The 21402-nt window shown below is 34.2% G+C and overlaps 1 protein-coding gene across 1 annotated transcript; it reads left to right on the top strand.

Annotated features, from left to right (window-relative positions):
• The first annotated feature begins 145 nt into the window (after positions 1–145).
• Positions 146–20673, top strand: shi (dynamin-1 shibire). The gene is made up of 18 exons (XM_013311430.1): positions 146–417; positions 2269–2342; positions 2891–3040; positions 7626–7829; positions 8174–8366; positions 8680–8889; positions 10030–10237; positions 10389–10526; positions 10827–10984; positions 11253–11359; positions 11770–11957; positions 12190–12309; positions 12915–12950; positions 14003–14212; positions 14400–14634; positions 14900–15053; positions 16795–16941; positions 20209–20673. The coding sequence occupies exons 1-18, from the start codon at positions 254–256 to the stop codon at positions 20270–20272; spliced, it is 2760 nt and encodes a 919-aa protein (XP_013166884.1). The 5' UTR covers positions 146–253; the 3' UTR covers positions 20273–20673.
• The last annotated feature ends 729 nt before the right edge of the window (positions 20674–21402 follow it).

Genomic DNA, 21402 nt, shown 5'->3' with positions numbered 1-21402 from the left:
AAATAAATTTTGTTTAACAAATATTTTTATTACTAAAACAGAAACGATTATTATAGACTTAATTTAAAACTACCATTTCCCCAAATAAAATCAATTCTACAAAAAATGCGTAAAACGGAATGCCAAAACCATAACCACCACCCACCTACCACCATATTGAAAAATAAATTAGTTTATCGATGATGTGATGTATAGAGGATGAATAAGTTTTAGTGATTTCGAAGTGGTAAAACATTAATGTATATTAGTGAAAATGTCGGGGAATTATGGAATGCAGCAATTAATCCCTGTAGTAAACAAATTACAAGATGCATTCGTGCAAATGGGAGTGCACATGTCTTTGGATCTTCCACAAATTGCAGTTGTGGGTGGTCAATCTGCAGGAAAAAGTTCGGTACTAGAAAATTTTGTCGGCAGGTGAGCTTATAAATTATAAACATCAGTGAGTCCCTAGTTTTTAAAGTTAGGTTGATATAAATCTTTTAAATAATCATGTGGTTCAAACTTTTATTGTCTTCTGTTATTAAACGACTATTTGATAACTATTGGAATAGTTTACATGATTTGGCTAGTTAAATTGTTTATTTTGAATTAAATCGATTCAGTTAGCGCTTAAAAAAATTTCATGTATTAAAAAAATATCCCTAAAGATATGACATGTCTTGTGAGCAAAGTATTGTCATTGTTTTGATACAGATAACAAAACCAGAAAAACTTTTTACTTAACAAAATATAAACTTTAGAGTTAAAAATAGGTAGGTACTTTGAATAATTAAGGTCTAGTACTAATAAATTTATTGATTACTATGATTAAATCAATGAAGGATTATAAACTAAAATTATTTAGTTTTAGTGCATAGCATCAAAATACCAAAGTTCTCTTTCAGTCAATAATTTTATTGTTAATTTTTTATATAACTTAACCTTACCTTGCGTATATGTTTTACAAAAATTTATATGCAAGTTATTATTATGTTGATACTGTTAATGTTAGAAAAGAACATCAAAATTTTGACTAAGGTGAAATCATGAATGAAGAAGAAAGAAAACAAAAGTGTGAATAATATGTACTGGCAATGCAACTCTAAAAACCAATAAGATTATATACAGTTAGGATTATAAGAAATCGTGTAGAGGTTGTAAATTAACTGTCAGAATTAATATTGAAAGGCGATGTTTATATGTATAAAACATAAATTTGTGTTGAAATAGAATGAAAGAGAGAAATACATCATTATCATCTCCCTGACTTTGTCCCACTTACCAGATTTCCATCCTCAAAATTGGTTTATCTGCTGTCATCGCCATTGTCACCCCCCTTCATAAACACATCGCCAGAAAAAAATACATTAGATATGAAAAATCAATATTATGTATATACTCTTATCCATATTTTAATATGTTAATGATTTTAAATCTTTATTATTATATTTTGAACTCATGTTTCTATCTTAGGCTATAGACCATAGTACATATTTAAATTTAAAATTTTATGGTTGTGTAATTATGTTTAAATCCTATTAAGCAGCAACTTAGTTTCCAAGTCTAAAAGAAAAATATATGAGAAATTGTATTAACGTAAATGAGCCCACATTCAGTTCAATGTTATGTAATATTAGGTTGGGGAAAAGTAATCCGTTATTTTAGGTAGGTGGCTGTAGTGATAGATATTGTATTAAATTAAAGTATTGGTCACATGATTGTATATTTATCCTCCTCATAAATTTGACCAGTTCACACTAGAAAAACCTTTAACTGTTCTTTATGTGGTTCTTTCTGTTGTGGCTTACAAGGTGTAAAAAATGGGTGTAATCAAAGAAATTTCACTTCATTTTATAATTTTGTTTGAAGTTCAAGTCAAGCCGCTGACATTATGGATTGTGTTTAGGATCCCAATACGGCAACTGCTAAATACAAGAAATTTTGGTTTTGTCTATTCCATTCTCGATGCAAAACTCAGTTTGCACATTCTAGATCTTCGTCAAAATGACCTATGTAAATTTTAGTGTGTTATTTTCCAATGAGCTCATATGGAATCATGAATCATATAATTATGATTGTGGTATAACAAGATTTTGTTGTCCAAAATTGGTATAAAATATGTTAATGTCATAATTTGTAGGGCATAAAGAGATTTATTATTTATTAAAATAAAAATGAAAACTATTTACCAATACAAAATTTTTATAGAAATGATTATTGCTGCCAGTTGCTAGATATCAGTCATATTGTAAGTTAGTGTTATATTTAGATTTAATTTTTCTCCAGGGATTTCTTGCCTCGAGGTTCGGGAATAGTAACTCGGCGGCCCCTAATTCTTCAGCTCATACATGGAAATGCAGGTATATTTGTAATATTTCAACATCATTAGCTAAGGAAACATTTAAATTCATAAACAAGTACTGTAGAAAGAATTTATAATAAAGTAATGAGTTATTGAAAAGGATATAATAATATAAAGTTATCATTTAGTTCACATGTGTTTATTATCAGGATATAGGCAGGAGCCGTGGGTGTCAACCACCCAATGTCTGACCAGATCACTGGTGTGTCATCAGGGCTGGACATATAAGCTTTACATATTTAGTTGTCACTTTGAACATCAGATGATAGTATATTGCTTAGAAAATACATTTTGTGGACTTGTGCTGTGAAGGCCAGTTAGAATTTTATTTCTGCGTGATTGTTGTTCTTTTTGGTGTAGTTGCTTATATAATTAAAATAAATTTATAATATTAAAGCAAAGATTTTATCGACAGTGAAACTTTCTTGTTTTTATTGACAACCCTAACAGTAATCAACAATTCCTGGTCCCCTTGTTTCCCATCGTGATTTGCTCAATTAATCAATGTGCATTGGATATTTTATATATGTGTTTCATGTTTGTTAGAATATGCCGAGTTCCTGCATTGCAAGGGCAAGAAGTTCACGGACTTCAACGAGGTGCGTGGCGAAATCGAGGCTGAAACGGATCGTGTGACCGGCAACAACAAGGGCATTTCTCCCGTGCCTATCAACTTACGAGTTTATTCTCCCAATGGTATGTCCCAATGACGTTTTTGACCGCAAGTTCAAGTTCTATACAAGTATGTCTTAGATAAGAAGCAACGTTTCCGAATAGCATAGATACGTTGATGTTTGCATGAAGAGGCGAGAGGTGTGTCAGAACTTGACCTAATTATATTACTTTTTAGTATTGCAATAAAAAAGAAAAACAAAAGGCCAATTATGTTTGTTTAATATATCGTACATTCCCAGTTAAGTTATATTTATAAATTAAAAAGTTCCTGATATCGCAAGAGGTCATTGGTTCCATTCGTTATCGTTTCGACTATCCGCACGAATATCTTAGGCGCAAAGTATATATAAACACAACATTTTAAAGATGAAAAAAACAACGTATTGTTTACATATTTATACACATACAACTGTTTTTTAAATATGGATTCTAAGAAAAAAAGTGGGAAAAGGTTAAAAATTTTCTTTCTATTGTTACTTTCTGTTACAATTCCTGTATTGATTATTATAACCACATTATATATAAACTGTTGAATTGATTTATATCTTTTGAAATAAATTACATCGATAAAAACGTAGGTAGTGCTTATTACGACCGCATTCTGTGGCTCTCAGCTTCGCACTCGAGGAAAGGTCAAAAGGCAAAAGTTCAGACTGCAGTCACTTCTTAATGAGCTTAGCGTCTGGATGTTCCACTTCTACTTTATTACTATTGAACAAGTTGCAACTTCATGTGTCATTCATTAAAATTTAATAAATATTTAATGCATTTTTCGTATTGGATATTAAAAAAAAAATCAATCATTTTAGAATTAATGAATGACTTGGCATCCAGGTGGCAGTTTTCGATCGGTCTCTTTTGTTTAAAAGAAAGGAAAAAAGCTATCTTGTCCCTATTTTAGGGTAGATTTTGCAGTCTGTACCTTTTCCAATCACTGGTGAATCTTTTAGGCGACAAGAGTAATCTTATCATCGTCAATCACGTTGTAAATTTTTAACGAATTACTACAAACTGTAGTTCTGTAGATAAAGCGTCCGTTTGACCGAAATACGCTTCCGTTTTTATTACAAATCTTTGTTAGTACGTTGTTTTTAAATGTTTCAATATTAACCATTATATATGCATCTTGTCTTAGTTTTATTGTTGTATTAAATTAAACTGAAATATCTTAAATATGGGTACACACATTTTTTTGAATTACTTTATTGATTTTTGTTAGTTAAAAATTTCCACTAATGATATCATTCATGAAGGACTTTTAATCGTCTCGGCATACTATGAATCAGTCTCGATTAAGTGCCTTAGATAAAATTACCGTAAGTATAAAATTGAAAACTATTCACCTACTGAATGTTAGAGTCATTAGTCATTATAGTAATTATACGTTATAATGATATAGGTACGTTTCCTGTATACATCTTAAATGTCTTATTAGTTTGAGAAAACCTAGCGACCTTTATTTATTATTTATTGATATAGAACGTCTAAGAATTTCTAGTCATAAAATAAAAGGAACAAAAATGGTGTGAAGACATAAGTGTGCGGTTGTTGCGTCGAATAATCTTACTTCTTATTGATATTATAAATGCGAATGTTTCGATGGATGGATGGATGTTTGTTTGAAGGTATCTCCAGAACGGCTGAACGGATTCCGCAGAAATTTGGCATAGATGTAAAGCATGGTCTGAAAGAACACACAGGCTACTTATTTAGTTTGTTTTTGTTTCCGCGCTTACGGAGTCGCAGGCGAGCTAGTCCTTAAAAAAACTTGTATTCCTGAGGTAACAAACAAGGTTACGAAGCAGTTGGTTTGCTTTCATTGAATATTCGGCGCAGGAGAATCTAATAACGTTGTGCGGATTGTCGGTTCGTAATGAGATTGCAAAAGATTACGATAATTGTTATGCGATACGCGGCCGATTGTCAGTGACCTACATGCTCGCGCAACAACGCTCCTCCTCGCTACCTTTGTTTATGATTTTTCATACGTAAAACATATATGTACACTCAGTTTGTAATTAGAAAAGACTACAGGGTATCCGAATACCGTTAATCCTAGATCTACAAGCTGAACAGTATAACTGTAGCATTCGTTGTGCTATATTTGGCTCGTTCACGTACCGACACGTGTTGCCGGCTCAAAGGTCTGACATCGACTGACGTCCCCTCTCTCCGGCATATACTTATGGCGTGTACGCTCGAGACAAACAACACTACGTTTACGCATACACTACAATAACAAACAGCATTTTTACCAGTGTATATCTTGTCATATCAGTCACTTCTTAAATATATTACTTATCTTCTCTCAATGACATTTGTCATTGAGAGAAGATAAGTAAGACCAGGAAGATCGGTTTGATTTAATTATATGAAACTATATCAATATATGTTTAAAAGTTTTTCCATGTAACAAAATTCTGGATGGATTCTTAAAACCTTTACCTTCTATAATATTTGCATGTTGTGATATATATTTGTTGTTGGATGTTTTTTTTAAATCTTTAGAATAATACAGTAAAATATTGTGTTATCGGAACGACAGGTCCCCATTCACGAATATAATATTGATAAATTGTATTGACACTCGCTGACCGATATAATTCCTATTAACGTACTAGTTATTCGAATTGATAACGTTATCTGGTATGTTAATTAAAATAATATCTCGAGAATAATATAATTCTCAGTATTAGTCATATGTGCCTAAACATCCCAGTCCTGCAGCAGGCCTTGTATTGACCAAGTACATCAGAGTTATGTGATGATTAACTTCTAAGACTAAGATTCGTGGCCCATCATTCTATAAAACTAAAACCGACAAAGATTTCTATACAAAGCAATTTTATCGAATTGTCTTAGTACTAATCCATTTGTGTTTTTAACTCTTAACACAAAATTATTAAGACGTGACTTCGACTGTTTAGAGTAGTCTTTCCCAAAGTGGGCGATAACGCCCCCTTGTGGGCGCTGCAGGTCTCAAGGGGGGCGGTAAGAGACCCAGAAAGAAAATGGGGGCGTTGTGTAGAGGCTTCGGGGGTGATTTGTAATTTTATTTAGCTAGGAGGCTTCTTAGACAACGACTACATGAGCTCTCGACTCTCAACGACTTGTGAACATCAAGTAATATGAATTAAAAGATTGCTTAAACTCTAATATGGGGACGCTAAAAACTGGGAACCACTGGTTTAAAGGATGGTCAGGGACTACATTTTATGCAATATCGTGTCTATAATAGTTATCTAGATGCATAATACGGACGTACTTAGATATAGGAATATATGTATAACTATAGAAAATTCCTCAGGTCACTTCGACATAAGAATTTTTATATTACCTACATCATACATTCTTGCAAGTAAATAATAGATTAATTGTACCATCTGGATTGTTTTGTATTTGACATCGCATATTTGTATGAGACAATACCTCATGTTGGTCTAGCCATGGCATTAAATGTTTTATCTTATCACTGATATCATCTATTTTGATTCGCATGTAAGATGGAATGTGCTTCTTGATCGAAACAACCTCGATTTTGTTCTAAATTATTGTTTTATTACATGTATCTGTCAATTGTTTTGTAATGATGATTAACTTACCTTCTCACATATTCAATTCGAATCCTATTTCAACTATATTTCTTCTTCTTCTTCTTTTAGTTACTAATGGACCCGCATCGTTTAATTTCGACGATTTCGCCAACGTCAACGTCACGTAATTGAAGACTAAAAAAGTTTCGGGCAATTGAAAAATATGTGTTCTAAAGAGCCTCTTCCAAGCCGCTATATTTAACATATAGGATGATATTATGCAAATTACACATCGATATAAAAATAGCAAAGTGTTTATCGTAACGTGCTGGCGTGAAATAAGTACTGTTTGTATACGCTAGCAACAGTTTTCATTTTTATTCTACTTGTGCTTTGACTCATACAGAAAGATACTCAATATATTTCGTAGAATTAACAAAAATTGTCTGTGATAGCAGAACATATGTACTAATGCAGAATATATAAAATTTTTACAAGTGACGGATTTTTGTCGCTTCTCAAAACAGATGGGTACAGCTTATGGTCAGATTTGTTGTCACGACGCTTTCCATATGGTGTCTGTGAATTGGCGTTTTTGTAGTCAATACATCGTACAAAAACATATGTTTTTGTATAGGTATAACACCAGTGGGAATACGGTGAGTTTACGAGGTCTTTTCAAGAAGACACTTTTTTTTCTTTTTTTATAACTGTAATGTGCAGACTAAATTGCCAGACATATGTAAATTAATTCAATTACTTCCACTTGCGTGGCATTTCATTCGTTGGAAGCCCTTGAAATTATTCGGCGAATCGTGTAAGCCTCATCATTTCGGCGCAGCCGGTCATGATGCTAAACATGCATTGAATGATTAGTTCAACTGCAATAAGGCTATGCTAGGTCAAGATGATATCACTTGATAAAGACAGTTTGACTTCTTTCATATAAAATTTTAAACTTGAAGTTGGTTAATAGGTTCTACCTATTGAAATTGAGAAGTCATTAACTGCTGTTGTATACAATTGTACTATGTTAATTTTGACAAAGCTGAACAGTATTTGTTGTTGTCCAGTGCTGAACCTGACGTTGATCGACTTGCCCGGGCTGACGAAGGTCCCCATCGGTGACCAGCCGGTCGACATCGAACAGCAGATCAAGGCGATGATCTTCCAGTTCATCCGGCGCGAGTCCTGCCTCATCCTCGCTGTCACACCCGCTAACACTGATTTAGCTAATAGCGATGCCCTCAAGCTTGCCAAAGAAGTTGATCCCCAAGGTAAGAAGACCAAATGTCCTCTTATTTCTACCTTTCTAGACCTATTTCGAGGAGTTGGTATCTTTCATATGCTATCTGGTGTATGAACAATAATACTAAATAAAGGAAATTATCGATCACTTTAAAAAAAGGTTGTGTTTTGAACGACAATTATTTATAAATGTATAAGGAATAATTTAGTAGTATACCAAAAAAAGTCTCAACAAATTTCATTATGGAGGTGTTCAAATCAATAGTTTTATTTATAGGCGTTCGATTAATTGCTATTTACGACTTTGTAGTTTCTTATTGAATTAAAGGTTAAATTGGAGATGTATACAGGTAAAGTATTTTCCTGTACTCAGGTCTGCGGACGATCGGCGTGATCACGAAGTTGGATCTCATGGACGAGGGTACGGACGCGCGCGATGTGCTGGAGAACAAGCTGCTGCCGCTGCGGCGCGGGTACATCGGCGTCGTCAACCGCTCGCAGAAGGACATCGACGGCCGCAAGGACATCTCCGCCGCCCTCAACGCGGAGAGGAAGTTCTTCCTAAGGTAACCGCACAACATCTACAAATAGGAAAACATTCACACCGTTGCAAGCCTAACTGTGGGTTTCTAAGACCAAAATCTCAATTTAAAACATATTGTTATCTCTGTTTTGTTGCTGATGAAACACAGGCATGATGATAAGTTTTATACAGATAATTTGGTCTAAGAATCCTATGGTGAAAGTGTATTGACAACTTCTGTTTCTATAAATTCAACTTTTTTACAAATTGTATTTGTCATTTTACCCTATTATGAGTGAAAAATAAACCAACTGAAGATAGGTAAGGCTAATTTAAGTAAAATGATCTCTCACCAGTCACCCATCGTACCGTCACCTCGCGGACCGACTGGGCACCCCGTACCTGCAGCGCGTGCTGAACCAGCAGCTGACCAACCACATCCGCGACACGCTGCCCGGTCTACGTGACAAGCTGCAGAAGCAGCTCCTCGCTCTGGAGAAGGATGTCGAGCAGTACAAGCACTTCAGACCTGATGACCCCTCCATCAAGACCAAGGCTATGCTGCAGTGAGTAACAGAGACGTTATATCTATGTAACCATTACCTTTTTCCTTTTATTTTCACGTAGTCTTATGCGATAAAGCAGTTTTCGCGAATTGATTATGGTTATGTATTATTGTTTCCTTACATGCCCTTGGTATGTAATCATTTTGCCCTTATTTACCCCTAGCTGTCACCGGCGACTCCGTACGCGCGGAATTCTTCCAGACTATGTTCTACATACACATGTAGAACGTAGTCTGGAAGTATTCCGTCAATATCCGCCAAATTTCATCAATATCCGTACTGCCATTCTGGAAATACCTTCAAGAAAACATCCATCCATCCATCTAAACCTTCGCATTTATAATATTAGTAAGATCGCTTCTCTTAAGAGTACATTACATAATTCGTATTTTAAAGTCTTCACTGTTCATAATGGAAGCTTTGATAATTCAAATTTTATTTATTTTGTTTTACTAAAATATAGTACATTGATGTATGAGGATGTTGATATGGAATGTGTGGGTGAAATCAATGACTAAACATTTCAAAACAATAGATTAATTCCTGTACCATGATGTTATTTTACCATTGTCAACATTCCTAAGGTATAGGTAAAGTCAAATTCTTTGTTCATTTAAATACATATATTATCAATCAATACATAATACAAACTTATAAATATATTTTGTTACATCATTTGTTTTTGTGAGTGTATGTTTCATATTTAATTTTCTTTTCTAATTCTCTGGTTAAATACATCTTTATCTTGATAAAATATAAAATCATGTTACTTCAGGTCTATATTATTTTATCGATTCATCATCATCATCATCAGCTCGCTATACGTCCCCATCGAGGGGCTCGGAGTCTACCCTAAGTTAAAGGTGATTAGGTCAACCACGCTGGCCAAGTGCGGGTTGGTTGACTTCACACATATCTTTGAATTACTTCTCAGATATGTGCAGGTTGCATCACGATATTTTCCTTCACCGTAAGAACGTCGGATAAATGTACATATGTAAATCGGAAATCGAAAAACACATTGGTACATGGCGGGATTCGAACCCAGGACCTGCAGATTGCAAGTCAAGTGCTTAACCCCTGAGCCGATTAGTACTATACAATTATTAAGAGAATTTAAAAATACTCGTATGCTTGCAGAATGATCCAGCAGCTTCAGACGGAGTTCGAAAAGACTATCGAAGGTTCGGGATCGGCTCAGATCAATACTAACGAGTTGTCCGGAGGAGCTAAGATCAATCGGCTCTTCCACGAGCGTTTCCCATTCGAGATCGTCAAGATGGAGATAGACGAGAAAGAACTGCGGCGAGAGATCGCATTCGCCATCCGAAATATACATGGTATCAGGGTATGTCCTTAGTATTCATATTTGAGAAGTAATCTAGAGTTAAATATAGCTAACCTTGTGTCCATACGTAAAATACACACCAAGTATTGGCTAAGGAAATACATGTAAATAATTAAATTATATTTATATTGATGAATGTTTTTTGTTGTAGGTGGGTCTGTTCACGCCAGATATGGCGTTCGAAGCCATCGTTAAGAAGCAGATCTCCCGGCTAAAGGAGCCTTGTCTCAAGTGCGTCGATCTGGTAGTCCAGGAACTGTCCAATGTTGTTCGTGTTTGCACTGAAAGGGTGAGTTGAAACAACTATGTTGAACTAAAACGTTTAATTACACCGAGACTAAAATATTTTCCCATAAGGGTCTTATGCCATTTTTGACGTCGACAGAAGAACCTACAAATTGCAGTTGCAAGTGAAAGTGCAACACTAAGTAATTGATTAAGCCTACCTCATTGGTCAAATTACATTGTTAATTTAAATTCTGACTGCCATATGATCCTCGTAGACTATAATTTTCAAATCTAGCGAAGAAATATTTATTCGGTGGTAAATCATAGATTGATTTTATAAGTAGGATTATACATATTCTAGATGTCCCGGTACCCGCGTCTGCGCGAGGAGACGGAGCGCATCATAATGTCGCACGTGCGGTCGCGCGAGCAGCAGTGCAAGGATCAGCTCGTGCTGCTCGTTGACTGCGAGCTGGCCTACATGAACACCAACCATGAGGACTTTATAGGATTCGCCAAGTAATTACACCAATAGCTCAATGATTAGGAGTACGAATTACTGATGTAGTGGTCGAGGGTTCGAATCCTGCCATTTGACTACTTTTTGTTAACCAAAACACAAGATTATAGCTCACCTAGGTTAAATTAAATAATAGTAAATTAACAAAAAACTGTTAGTTTTGATAAAAAAAAAAACAAAAAAAAAGCCTCGATACGACCAAAAATATTTAAATTAAACAGTTATAGTTGGACATTAGAAAAATTGTTTACAAAAAAAATCTTACAGTGCTCAGAATCAGTCGGAGAATGCAGCGAAATCTGGTCACCGCACACTCGGCAACCAGGTGATAAGGAAGGGCTACATGTGCATTCATAACCTCGGCATTATGAAAGGTATATCATTTTTGTTACCTTAATACATTGTTTTTGTTGTCAATGTTTGGCATGCAATCTCAGGTCAACCACTGATAACGGCATATATGATAAGAAAATCTGATTATCAATTTTTTAATCTGATACAAATGTAAATATTTTTAATGTCAGTTTATAACATAAACGTTTGTTATTTTTGTATAATTTAACATTTGAATTGCCCTAAACATTGATTAATGATCACAGGGAGAAGGGAATTACTATGTAATAAGTATATTTGATATGTATCTAATTCTCTAATTTTATTTTATTCTTCTGCTTTTCTATAATAATTTATCTTTTAATCAAGAGTTTAAATAAAAAAAATTATATAATGCTAGAGAATCCCTTTAGTTATCAGGCAGTCATGTCGTATAATGTGTGATGTGCAGGCGGCTCCCGTGACTACTGGTTCGTGCTGACGTCTGAGAGCATCTCGTGGTACAAGGATGAGGAGGAGCGCGAGAAGAAGTACATGCTGCCGCTGGACGGGCTCAAGCTGCGAGACCTCGAGCAGGGCTTCATGTCGCGCCGGCACATGTTCGCACTCTTCAATCCTGAGGGCAGGAATGTTTACAAGGTATAACTCTTTTCAAATATCCGCTACAACCCAACACAACTAAAATTGTCTTCTGCGCAGCGGAACATCTGAAAACAGTAGAAATACAAGGCTTATTTTACACAAATATTAAAACTAAGCTTTTTCATCATTTTTGATAACAACTTTCGAGCCTTAGGTGGTAAATGGACGTTCCCTAAGTGACGATTGTAAGTTAATATAATAGTTAACATTAATTACGGTGTGATAACAGGATTACAAGCAACTGGAGTTGTCGTGCGAGACACAAGACGACGTTGACTCGTGGAAGGCGTCGTTCCTCCGCGCCGGAGTCTACCCCGAGAAGACCTCCGAAGCCGCCAACGGAGATGAGGTGAGATTTTGTATAAGCACTGTTGGGCTATTTCAGCTTCCTTTTTTTCATATTTCTCTTTATTTAATTCTCTTCTAAAAACGCCTCTATCAACTATCTATGTCTATATCTTATCTTATTAGCATTTATATTATTATAAGTATATAACATATGTATGACATGTATATAATGTGTGAATGCCTCCGTTATGTTTTACATTAATGTGTTGTTCTGTTATGCTAAACAGGGCGAAGGAAATGAGGTTTGTCATCGTAGCATTTTTAAATCAATATTCGGAGTCATTTAGTTATATTGTTAATGTTGATTTTTGCTTATTATGATGAATTTCAAGAGTTATATGATAGAACTGTTGAAAGAAGCGTTTGGGGTCTCTTGAAATACATGTTTATTGTCGCTTGTCGGCCTGCAGGTGCTAACTAAACTAGCGAATCATTAATGTGGCACTTTCGCACTCACAATGCACGCTAACTTAGATATAAGGTCATTCAAATTTTGTATGAGCGGGAATTTAAGAAATTTGTAAATTTATAATTTTGATATTCACGTTTTTTTTTTCAAATTTTCTTTGAACTTTTATGTTTTTACTTTGTTATTATTTTTTTTAGTTATTTCTACCTCTTGGGTCGGCTGACAATAAGAAAGTAAGTGATTAGTATATCAGAGCTTGTTTGCCGGATTTGAGAAATGCCTAGGGGGTGATTTTTTTTTCTTTGAGTAAGTCTAAGCTAATCGATACATTAAATTGCATGAGCAATTTATTTAATTGGCTAAATCTCTTACTGTATATATTGTAGAAAGAGAATTGTAAAAAAAAGCTTTATAGAGCTTTATTAATTAATTCCGGCTCATATAACATTTTGGTTGTGGTGAGAGTCTTTCTAGTAATGAGAGTTGTTGCATTTCTGGATTGCGGTGAGTAAAATAACACAACAAAAAATAACACATTAACAATGTAATTTGTTATTTTTACTGCTCAAGTCTACTATTTTAACATGTTTTAAACGATATATAAATTGATTTGGGCAATATTAAAAAAAAAAAACTAATTTTCTAAGATTTAAAAGTAGAGTACTTAATACTAGTATATTTGAGCATGGCAACATCGTGTTAGGGATTAGGTTATTAATAAAATAGTTTTTTTTTAATTTTTTTTATAATTGTGTTTCATAATGCTTTAACATTTTGTGTAATTTTAATAAACGCCGTAAACAACTAGACATCGACGAGTTTTTTTGGTGAAGGATTTATTTATTGTTTATGGTAACATTTAGTAAAACTCTATGGTCGGAATCTAGTTGTAAACGAAATGTCGTAGAAATGTGTTGTATATAGATGCTGCTATGATTCTCTACATATATCAACACAATGACATTAACACATTGTATGGATACCTTTACATTTTCAGTACATATTCTTTTTGTTCAGGACGGAACTACTTCCAAGGATTTTAAAAATAAAAGTAATAAGAATCGAGTTGATTGAAATAAAAAAAAATAGGGCGAATAATTGCACAGAAAATTATAAACAAAGTTATACAGCGAATATTACAAAAAACAACAGTATTTTTGTAATCTTAGCAATTCTAAGAAATAGTACCAATATAAACTTTACGTATTAAAACTATACATAATGAAAACTGTACTTCAGTTTGTTTCCTCGTAATATTAATGTAGTGTATGGTGATTGTTTACAGAACTCCGACAGCGCGGGCTCCAGCAGCATGGACCCTCAGCTGGAGCGGCAGGTGGAGACTATCCGCAACTTGGTGGACTCGTACATGCGCATCGTCACCAAGACCACGCGCGACCTCGTGCCCAAGACCATCATGATGATGATCATAAACAACGCTAAGGACTTCATCAACGGAGAACTCCTCGCTCATCTCTACGCCTCCGGTGATCAGGTACAGATGTCACATTTGTTTCTTATCTTACTAATACTATAAATGGGAACGTTTGGATGTATGTATGGATGGATTAATGTTTTTAGAAGGTATTTGCAGAATGGCTCAACGGATCTCTCTGTTATATGGCATAGATGTAGAACATAGTGTAGAAGAAGACATTAATGTAATTTGTAAATATGTGCAGTCTCAAATGATGGAAGAGTCCCCGGAGGAGGCGCAGAAGCGCGAGGAGATGCTGCGCATGTACCACGCGTGCAAGGAGGCGCTGCGCATCATCGGGGACGTGTCGATGGCGACAGTGAGCACGCCCGTGCCGCCGCCCGTCAAGAACGACTGGCTCGAGAGCCGCCTCGACTCCAACCCGCGTCTCTCCCCGCCCTCGCCCGGCGGACCGCGCCGCGCCACCCCAGTACAGCAAGGTATAATCAACAAACTTATTATGTGATTAGAGCGTTCTTGCCTTCAGGGATCCAGTCCTGGGTACAAAACCTGCCATTTAACAATTTTTTTTGATTTTCGATTTCCATATGTACATTTTCGACGTTGCAACTCAGAGTAAGGTCCAATACTGACAACTGACGATGATGAATTAATAATAATACTTTACATACACCTTCATGAAACAAATGCAAAGAATAAGATTAAAAGTACAATAGTAAATTTGATAAATGTACATATATTTAGGTTCGCTGGGACAACGCGGTGCTCCGCCGCCGCCCGGCGCGGGTACAGGTCGGCCCGCGCCTCCGCTGCCGTCACGACCTGGTGGTGCTGCGCCCCCGCCGCCCGCCGGACGCCCGCTGCCCTCGCAGGGCCTGCCCGCGCCCCTCATACCCACGTGAGTACACCACACTACACACCTAGTGCCACACTCACGAATCCTTTTTTTTATATTAAACGTCTAACAATAAGTTAGTTTAATAGAAGAATGCTAGACATGTCCCTTCTATCCGGAGAAATTCTCTTATCAACTTAATGGGTAATTTTGACTGATATAAAGTCTTCACGAGTCCATTGGGTCAAGTTGATGAAAGTTTTAAAAACTTTTGTATCATTTGAAGACCCAAATTTTTTGGATAGCGTTAGGCCTTAATTGACTTTATAAAATGAATTGTCAAGTCTAATATAAATATGTTTTTGTGTATGTATTTATGATATTATAGATATTGACTTCTAAAAATTGATGAAAGAAATGAAAAGTAAGTCTGTCATGAATTACTTTTGTTTTGTATGTTTTCCTCCATTGATATGTCCAAATCTTTATGTATAATACATGTGAAATTAACTTAATTTTCTTAAAAAATTAGAAAGAATTCTTTTTATTAAACGCATTTTTTCTAAGTCAGGTAAACATCGTGTAAGCTTTTTCGCTTTTAAATTATTTACCTTGGGTGATGTAACAGCCATAATATGTAGTTATTTGGGTTTTATATGTTTAATATATAACTAACATAGATCATATATAGGTGATTAGTAAATTGTATAATAAAAAATCTTATTTTGTGTTTTCCAAATTAACATTTTAGGATGTAAATTAAAATATAGCAAAAGTTTCTGGTTATTTTCGCAGACGGCGCTAAGTGGCGGCCCCGGCGCATCCCTAACTAATATAAGTTACATATTTGCCTAAGGTACTAACTCTTGCCCACGTTAACTTAGTACAGTTGAACATAGTTCTAGTGTGACCGCTTACACCATACACGATGCCCTTGTATTGTCCATTAATTAACCTATCCAAACATTTTAACATACTAAAATAACATAGCCAATTAATAAATCTTCATGTTAATATTTTCAGCAACCGTTTGACTCAGAACTTTGACTGTATTAAGTTAATAAAGAGTCAGAAATTTAATGTTTATAAATATTATGTCCTTTAGTAATATTTAAATCACGAATACTTATGATACGTCAGAGAACGTTGCTTCCAATATATATTTAAAAATTATAAATGTATGTAGGTATAAAATATTAAAAATAATGGTGTTGCTGTACTAGTTGTAGTCGTGTTTCTGAATTAACTTTTATCTCTGCTGTGTTAAAATTATTTTGCGAGAGAATGTACCGGCAAAACTTGTGATGATATAATTATTTCTGTGAGGTTGTGGCTCCATACAAAACTATATTTTGTTATTGAACATTTCAGTGATATACATTGTTTAGTACATTTTCTTACAAATTATGTTGAGGGTTTCACTATGTAATGTACAGTCAAGTGTAAATTTGCAAGAAAGCACTGCATGATTTGATATTTGTGTGTGTGATCTTCTATATTTGACTATCTTTATGGACACTATTATCTTCCTTTTCGAAAATTATCTTATTTATTGTGTGATGTAGATAAATTAGAATCTAAGCTGTGTAAGTTGTAATATAATCACAGTTGCCCTGTAAGTGCTTACACTATCTTTATATTATGGCAGTTACATTACTCGATAGTCTTACAGAGAAGCTGTGAGAGATTTAAATCGGTATCGTTTCATTTAGGTGAAAAAGTTTACATGTTGCAATGGTGGGCAATGGTGGACGATAGTGGGCGACAGTGGGCGATATTTAATTAAAATGAGAACAATGACTAGGCGGCCGGGCAGTGGCGGTGCCGGCGCTGTGGCGGCGGGCATGGGCCAGCTGCCGCCGCACATGCGTCAGCAGATCAACCAGGCGGTGGGCCAGGCCGTCACCAACGCCGCCATCTCCGAGCTCAGCTCCGCCTTCGCCAGATTCAAGTAAACATCGCTCTCCGCTCTCCGCGATACTCCGCACGCAAAACGAGCCATTAACAACTAATTGTGTATAGAACGAGCGAGTGTGTTGGCTAATCTTGCCTTCATATGAAATGACATTCATTATTATTGTACGCACGAGTACGTATAATAAGCGTATTCTTGCAAAAATACGTACGCATGTCAAAAAATTATGCAAAACTGTATAAAAAAGTTTGCGTATAAATGCCAGCGTACGCGTTCGTACTCGCGACGCACACGCACGCACATATAACGCGTACGTATTTCAGAGACGCTTTGTCTCACAACTTTGTCAATTTTAATACCATTTCTCGATGCTGAGCCTTATTGTACAAACTTAACCTGTTTGTGTACGTACAATTTGTATGCCACTTGTGTCGTGGTGTGATATCAGCTTTCTGTTTGTGTTCCTAACCTACAACGACGATGCTTCTGTTTTAAATAATTCAATGTTGACCAGTGAAAATAACGTGTTACTGATTCAATGTCAAATGAGTTTAATTGTCCAAAAATAAATATTTATAAAATCATATTAGTTTTTGGGCAATTCGACTCATAGTCTTGCTTTTGTGCTTTTAACTATATGTTCCAAAAATAATACTTTTTCTTTTAATTAACGATTATATCTTGTGATAGTGTACCGATGTTACCATAGTGTAATTAAATTTATGATACATACCTTCTATATTATGTAAAATGTTTATTTGCTCAGATTATAGTAATATTTTTTAAATCAAATAACTAATTGAAGATCACACACATCTTGTGAGTAACAGTGCTTTGTATTGAAGATATGCTTTACGCTTACGGCGGCTAAATGTTATAAAAATAAATATTTTTTTAGCAACGATTATATTTTCAGTATAATGTATTTATTAACTAATTAGCATATGGTCTTAGTTTTATTTAACATTCCATAATATGAGGTATAAAAGAAATTAAATGTTATATGGTAGAAATTAGTAATCGACTTATGAATTCAGTATTAACTGCGCGTTTGTTATATGCAGTGCTGTAATATATATAAAGGATACATATAAGACGAAATATTATCGTTCTACTGCTATGTTTTATTGACTAAAATTAATACGTAAATTTTATTAATGGTGTCGTATTTTCCGTTTTCGGTGATGATATTTTCAATGTTATAAACACGGATCATATACAGAGAGTAAATACACTGTCCTTCTATTATTAGAGACAGTTTAAAGAGTATTACTACTCAAATGTTGTCTTTGGAGAAAAAAAACCCTTTTTCAATGAAGTGGGTGGAGTCAAAGCCCCGCCCCTTTACGTACGTGCGTGCGTGCCGTCGTGTATGTAGATACGACGCATTGATACTACTTTGTATACGTTCCGTGTGATTGTGACCTTGAGTGTTCACTATCGTAATGAAAAACATATTGCTATCTCTTTTATTTAAAAGGAATGAGAGGGATAGCATATTGTATATGTGTTTTCGGTAGTGGAATCTCAAGGTCAGATTGGTTTGTATATCTTGCATATCAGCATACGGTTCTGTAGCAGCTAGACGCTTAGACGTACACGCTACGTAATCGGAACATGGTTATTGTTGATGTTTATGCACATTGCCGTAGTTATAGATCGCGTCGCGACTTTCTCACTTTGATGTCTAGGTGTTCCGATAGCTTAGACTTGTTAAATTAGGACGCATACAATATGCGAATTCTCTAATCTAAATTATTTACTCTTCAAATGTTGTAACTTTTATGATATTAATCAATTTAATGTAAAACCAAATGTAACGCTGCATGAATTTATCCAAAGTTGTTTGAAAATTTTTATGTAAAATTATATTGTACTTATAATGTGTAAGACCAAAGCCGTTTGTCCCATATATTGTTGCTGTTAGCAATATCTTTGGTCAATTATTAGTATTCTTTCATTGTGGAAACATTATTGAAGTTCGTTATTAAATAATATATTTAACAATGGAATTTTAATCTTAACTATCGCCTAAAATTGTAGATAACATTTAATCTATCTAACAGTTCCCTTTACGTCTATATTAGTAACAATACAGAGACACTTTTACTTTACTCGTGGATTTTTTTTTAACCAGATATTGTATTTTTAAACGATTTTAATTTTAAATTTGTTGATAAATCGAGTTCCTAATATAAGACGATATTTCAATGCATTTCTCGCATATATTAGAAAGGAAAGACAATCTAGCGTTTTGATCTCTATCTCTTTCTCTCTTGTTAATAAATAGCATTAGTGAAGAAAAAAAAACGTATAGACAGAAATTGTTGGATTTGATATAGTTTATGAATATTGTTAATCAAATGCTGTGTATATAGAGTGATTAAACGCTATATGTGTATCGAAATGTTTGATTTATTCCAGTAGGCTAACGATATTTGCTACGATTTGCTTGAATTCTCTCTAGCAGTTTGTTTTTTTTTGTGAGATTTATATACGGATATAATTAGGTAAGCGAAACCTGGATAATGTATACGATATGTTCCAATAAGATTTAAAGCATGAAATATAATAAATTCTGGTCCTAGCAATAACACTAATCTCACCCATCTCTATTTTGATGGATTAACCGTGGGTTTTTGAGTCCATAATCTTCGTTAAACATATTGTTATCTCTGTTTTGTCAAAGATAATGACAGGGATGAAATTTTAGGTTAGAGATTTAGGTGTCAGAAACCCACGGTGAGAAGGAATGAAAGTAATTTATAGCTAGCCTAATATAGTATTTTTATTCATTATTAATATAAGAAATGTATATTTCTTTAAATGTTATTGGAACACTTGTAGGTGTAATACGCATGGATTACGATGTACATAGTTGATTTGTTCTTTTTCCTTTCCTTTTTATGTTTAAGCATGCATATGTAGGTTTTAATTTTTAAGAGTTAATTGATGTTTTATATATATGAGAGATTTTGAATTTTTTGTTTAATATTTTTTATTTATCTACATATAGTTATTTGTTTTATTTTATATAAGATTTGCTTATATGTTCTTTCAACATTTTACCACGCTTTAAGTGTATCACAATGCCTTGCTTTCAACTCATACTGTTCACGATTTGCTATTTTTCACTGCATTTCACATTTTGCTTAAAACGTAAAGATTATGTGACAGCCATTTTGATTACAATTAATTTTGATTTAGAGTTACCAAAAATTGTCATTTAATCTAAGCGTAAAATTATCATAAATATATAAATGTTTAATTGGTACTAATTTTTATTTTCTCTCTCTCATATAGCCGACCAGTCCCGAACGCCCCACCGAAGCTGCCCGAGCGGCCGCAGAACGGGCGGCCATTTTGAACGCGCCTAAACTTCGCCGCCATTTTGTGATAGCACACTGTAAATATGTCATCTATGTTATTATTATATTTAATAGCAAAATATTATTAACAGAAACGGTTAGGAAATTTATATAAGAACAGAAATAGTCAATAGTGTTGGCTTAGGTTATATTTTGTACCTTTTGTTATGAAGCATTTCTTCTTACTGGTATTAAAAAAAAAATGAAAACGGTAAAATTAGATATATGAGGCTTTAAAACACATATCGGTGTTTATGTATTTCAGTACAAGAAATACATATATTTACGACTTGAATGAAATTAGATTTTTTTTAATCTTTGACTATTTTCCTATGATTATCGTTGAGTGTTTAATCATTGTGTATAAATAATTATTTAAGATTTTAATATTTAGTTTAATTTAAATGAAATAAATTATGTAGCTACTTAAAGTCCAAGTGATAAATAATTATAAATACATTGTATAATTAATAAAAAGCTATCCCCAATTTATATCTTTATCTTATTATAATATTTTTAGTAATGTTCAAAATAATTTTTAAAACGACTAAAATATAATTTATAACAATTTATCTTTGTCGCCGATTGTTGGAAAAGTCACCTATTTCGTATACGTACGGCAACGTATAATTACGTATTCGTTTCGTAGTATTTTGTTGTCTCAACAATTGATGTGAAATTATTAACTATCAAAAGATAGTCCGATCAAGTTTATAAATTTTCAAACTGAAGAATAAAGTAAGCTAATATAATAGAGACAGCTAACTAAATATCCATCAAATCAGATTATATAAAAGTTAAATGAATTTTAGTTGCATTAGTTAATCTAATTAAATTTTATAGTTCCCGAAATCTTACTCTACAGATGTTAACGTCGCTAAAAGTTGAGGTACAGTTGCCAAAAAAAATGATTAAAAAATTTAAAACAGTACCGTTTGTGTTAGATATTGGGAGTAATGATACGACCGCTAGCTTAGTGCAGACTGGTTTATTGGCGTCATTGTCAAATTGTGACGGCAGATACAGCAGCTGTTAGTTAACGTGCACAGATTATGCACTTACATGTACAACAGTTAGAAAAAAAATTTGTTATTACATTGGCTACAACAAAAAAAAAATCAAAAGCGGA

Source organism: Papilio xuthus, unplaced genomic scaffold (genome assembly GCF_000836235.2).
Source record: "Papilio xuthus unplaced genomic scaffold, Pxut_1.1 DF827680.1, whole genome shotgun sequence".
In the NCBI taxonomy this organism is placed as follows: Eukaryota; Metazoa; Arthropoda; class Insecta; order Lepidoptera; family Papilionidae; genus Papilio; species Papilio xuthus.
The sequence above is the reverse complement of the archived record's forward strand: the minus strand, read 5'-3'. Positions and strand labels throughout refer to the sequence as shown.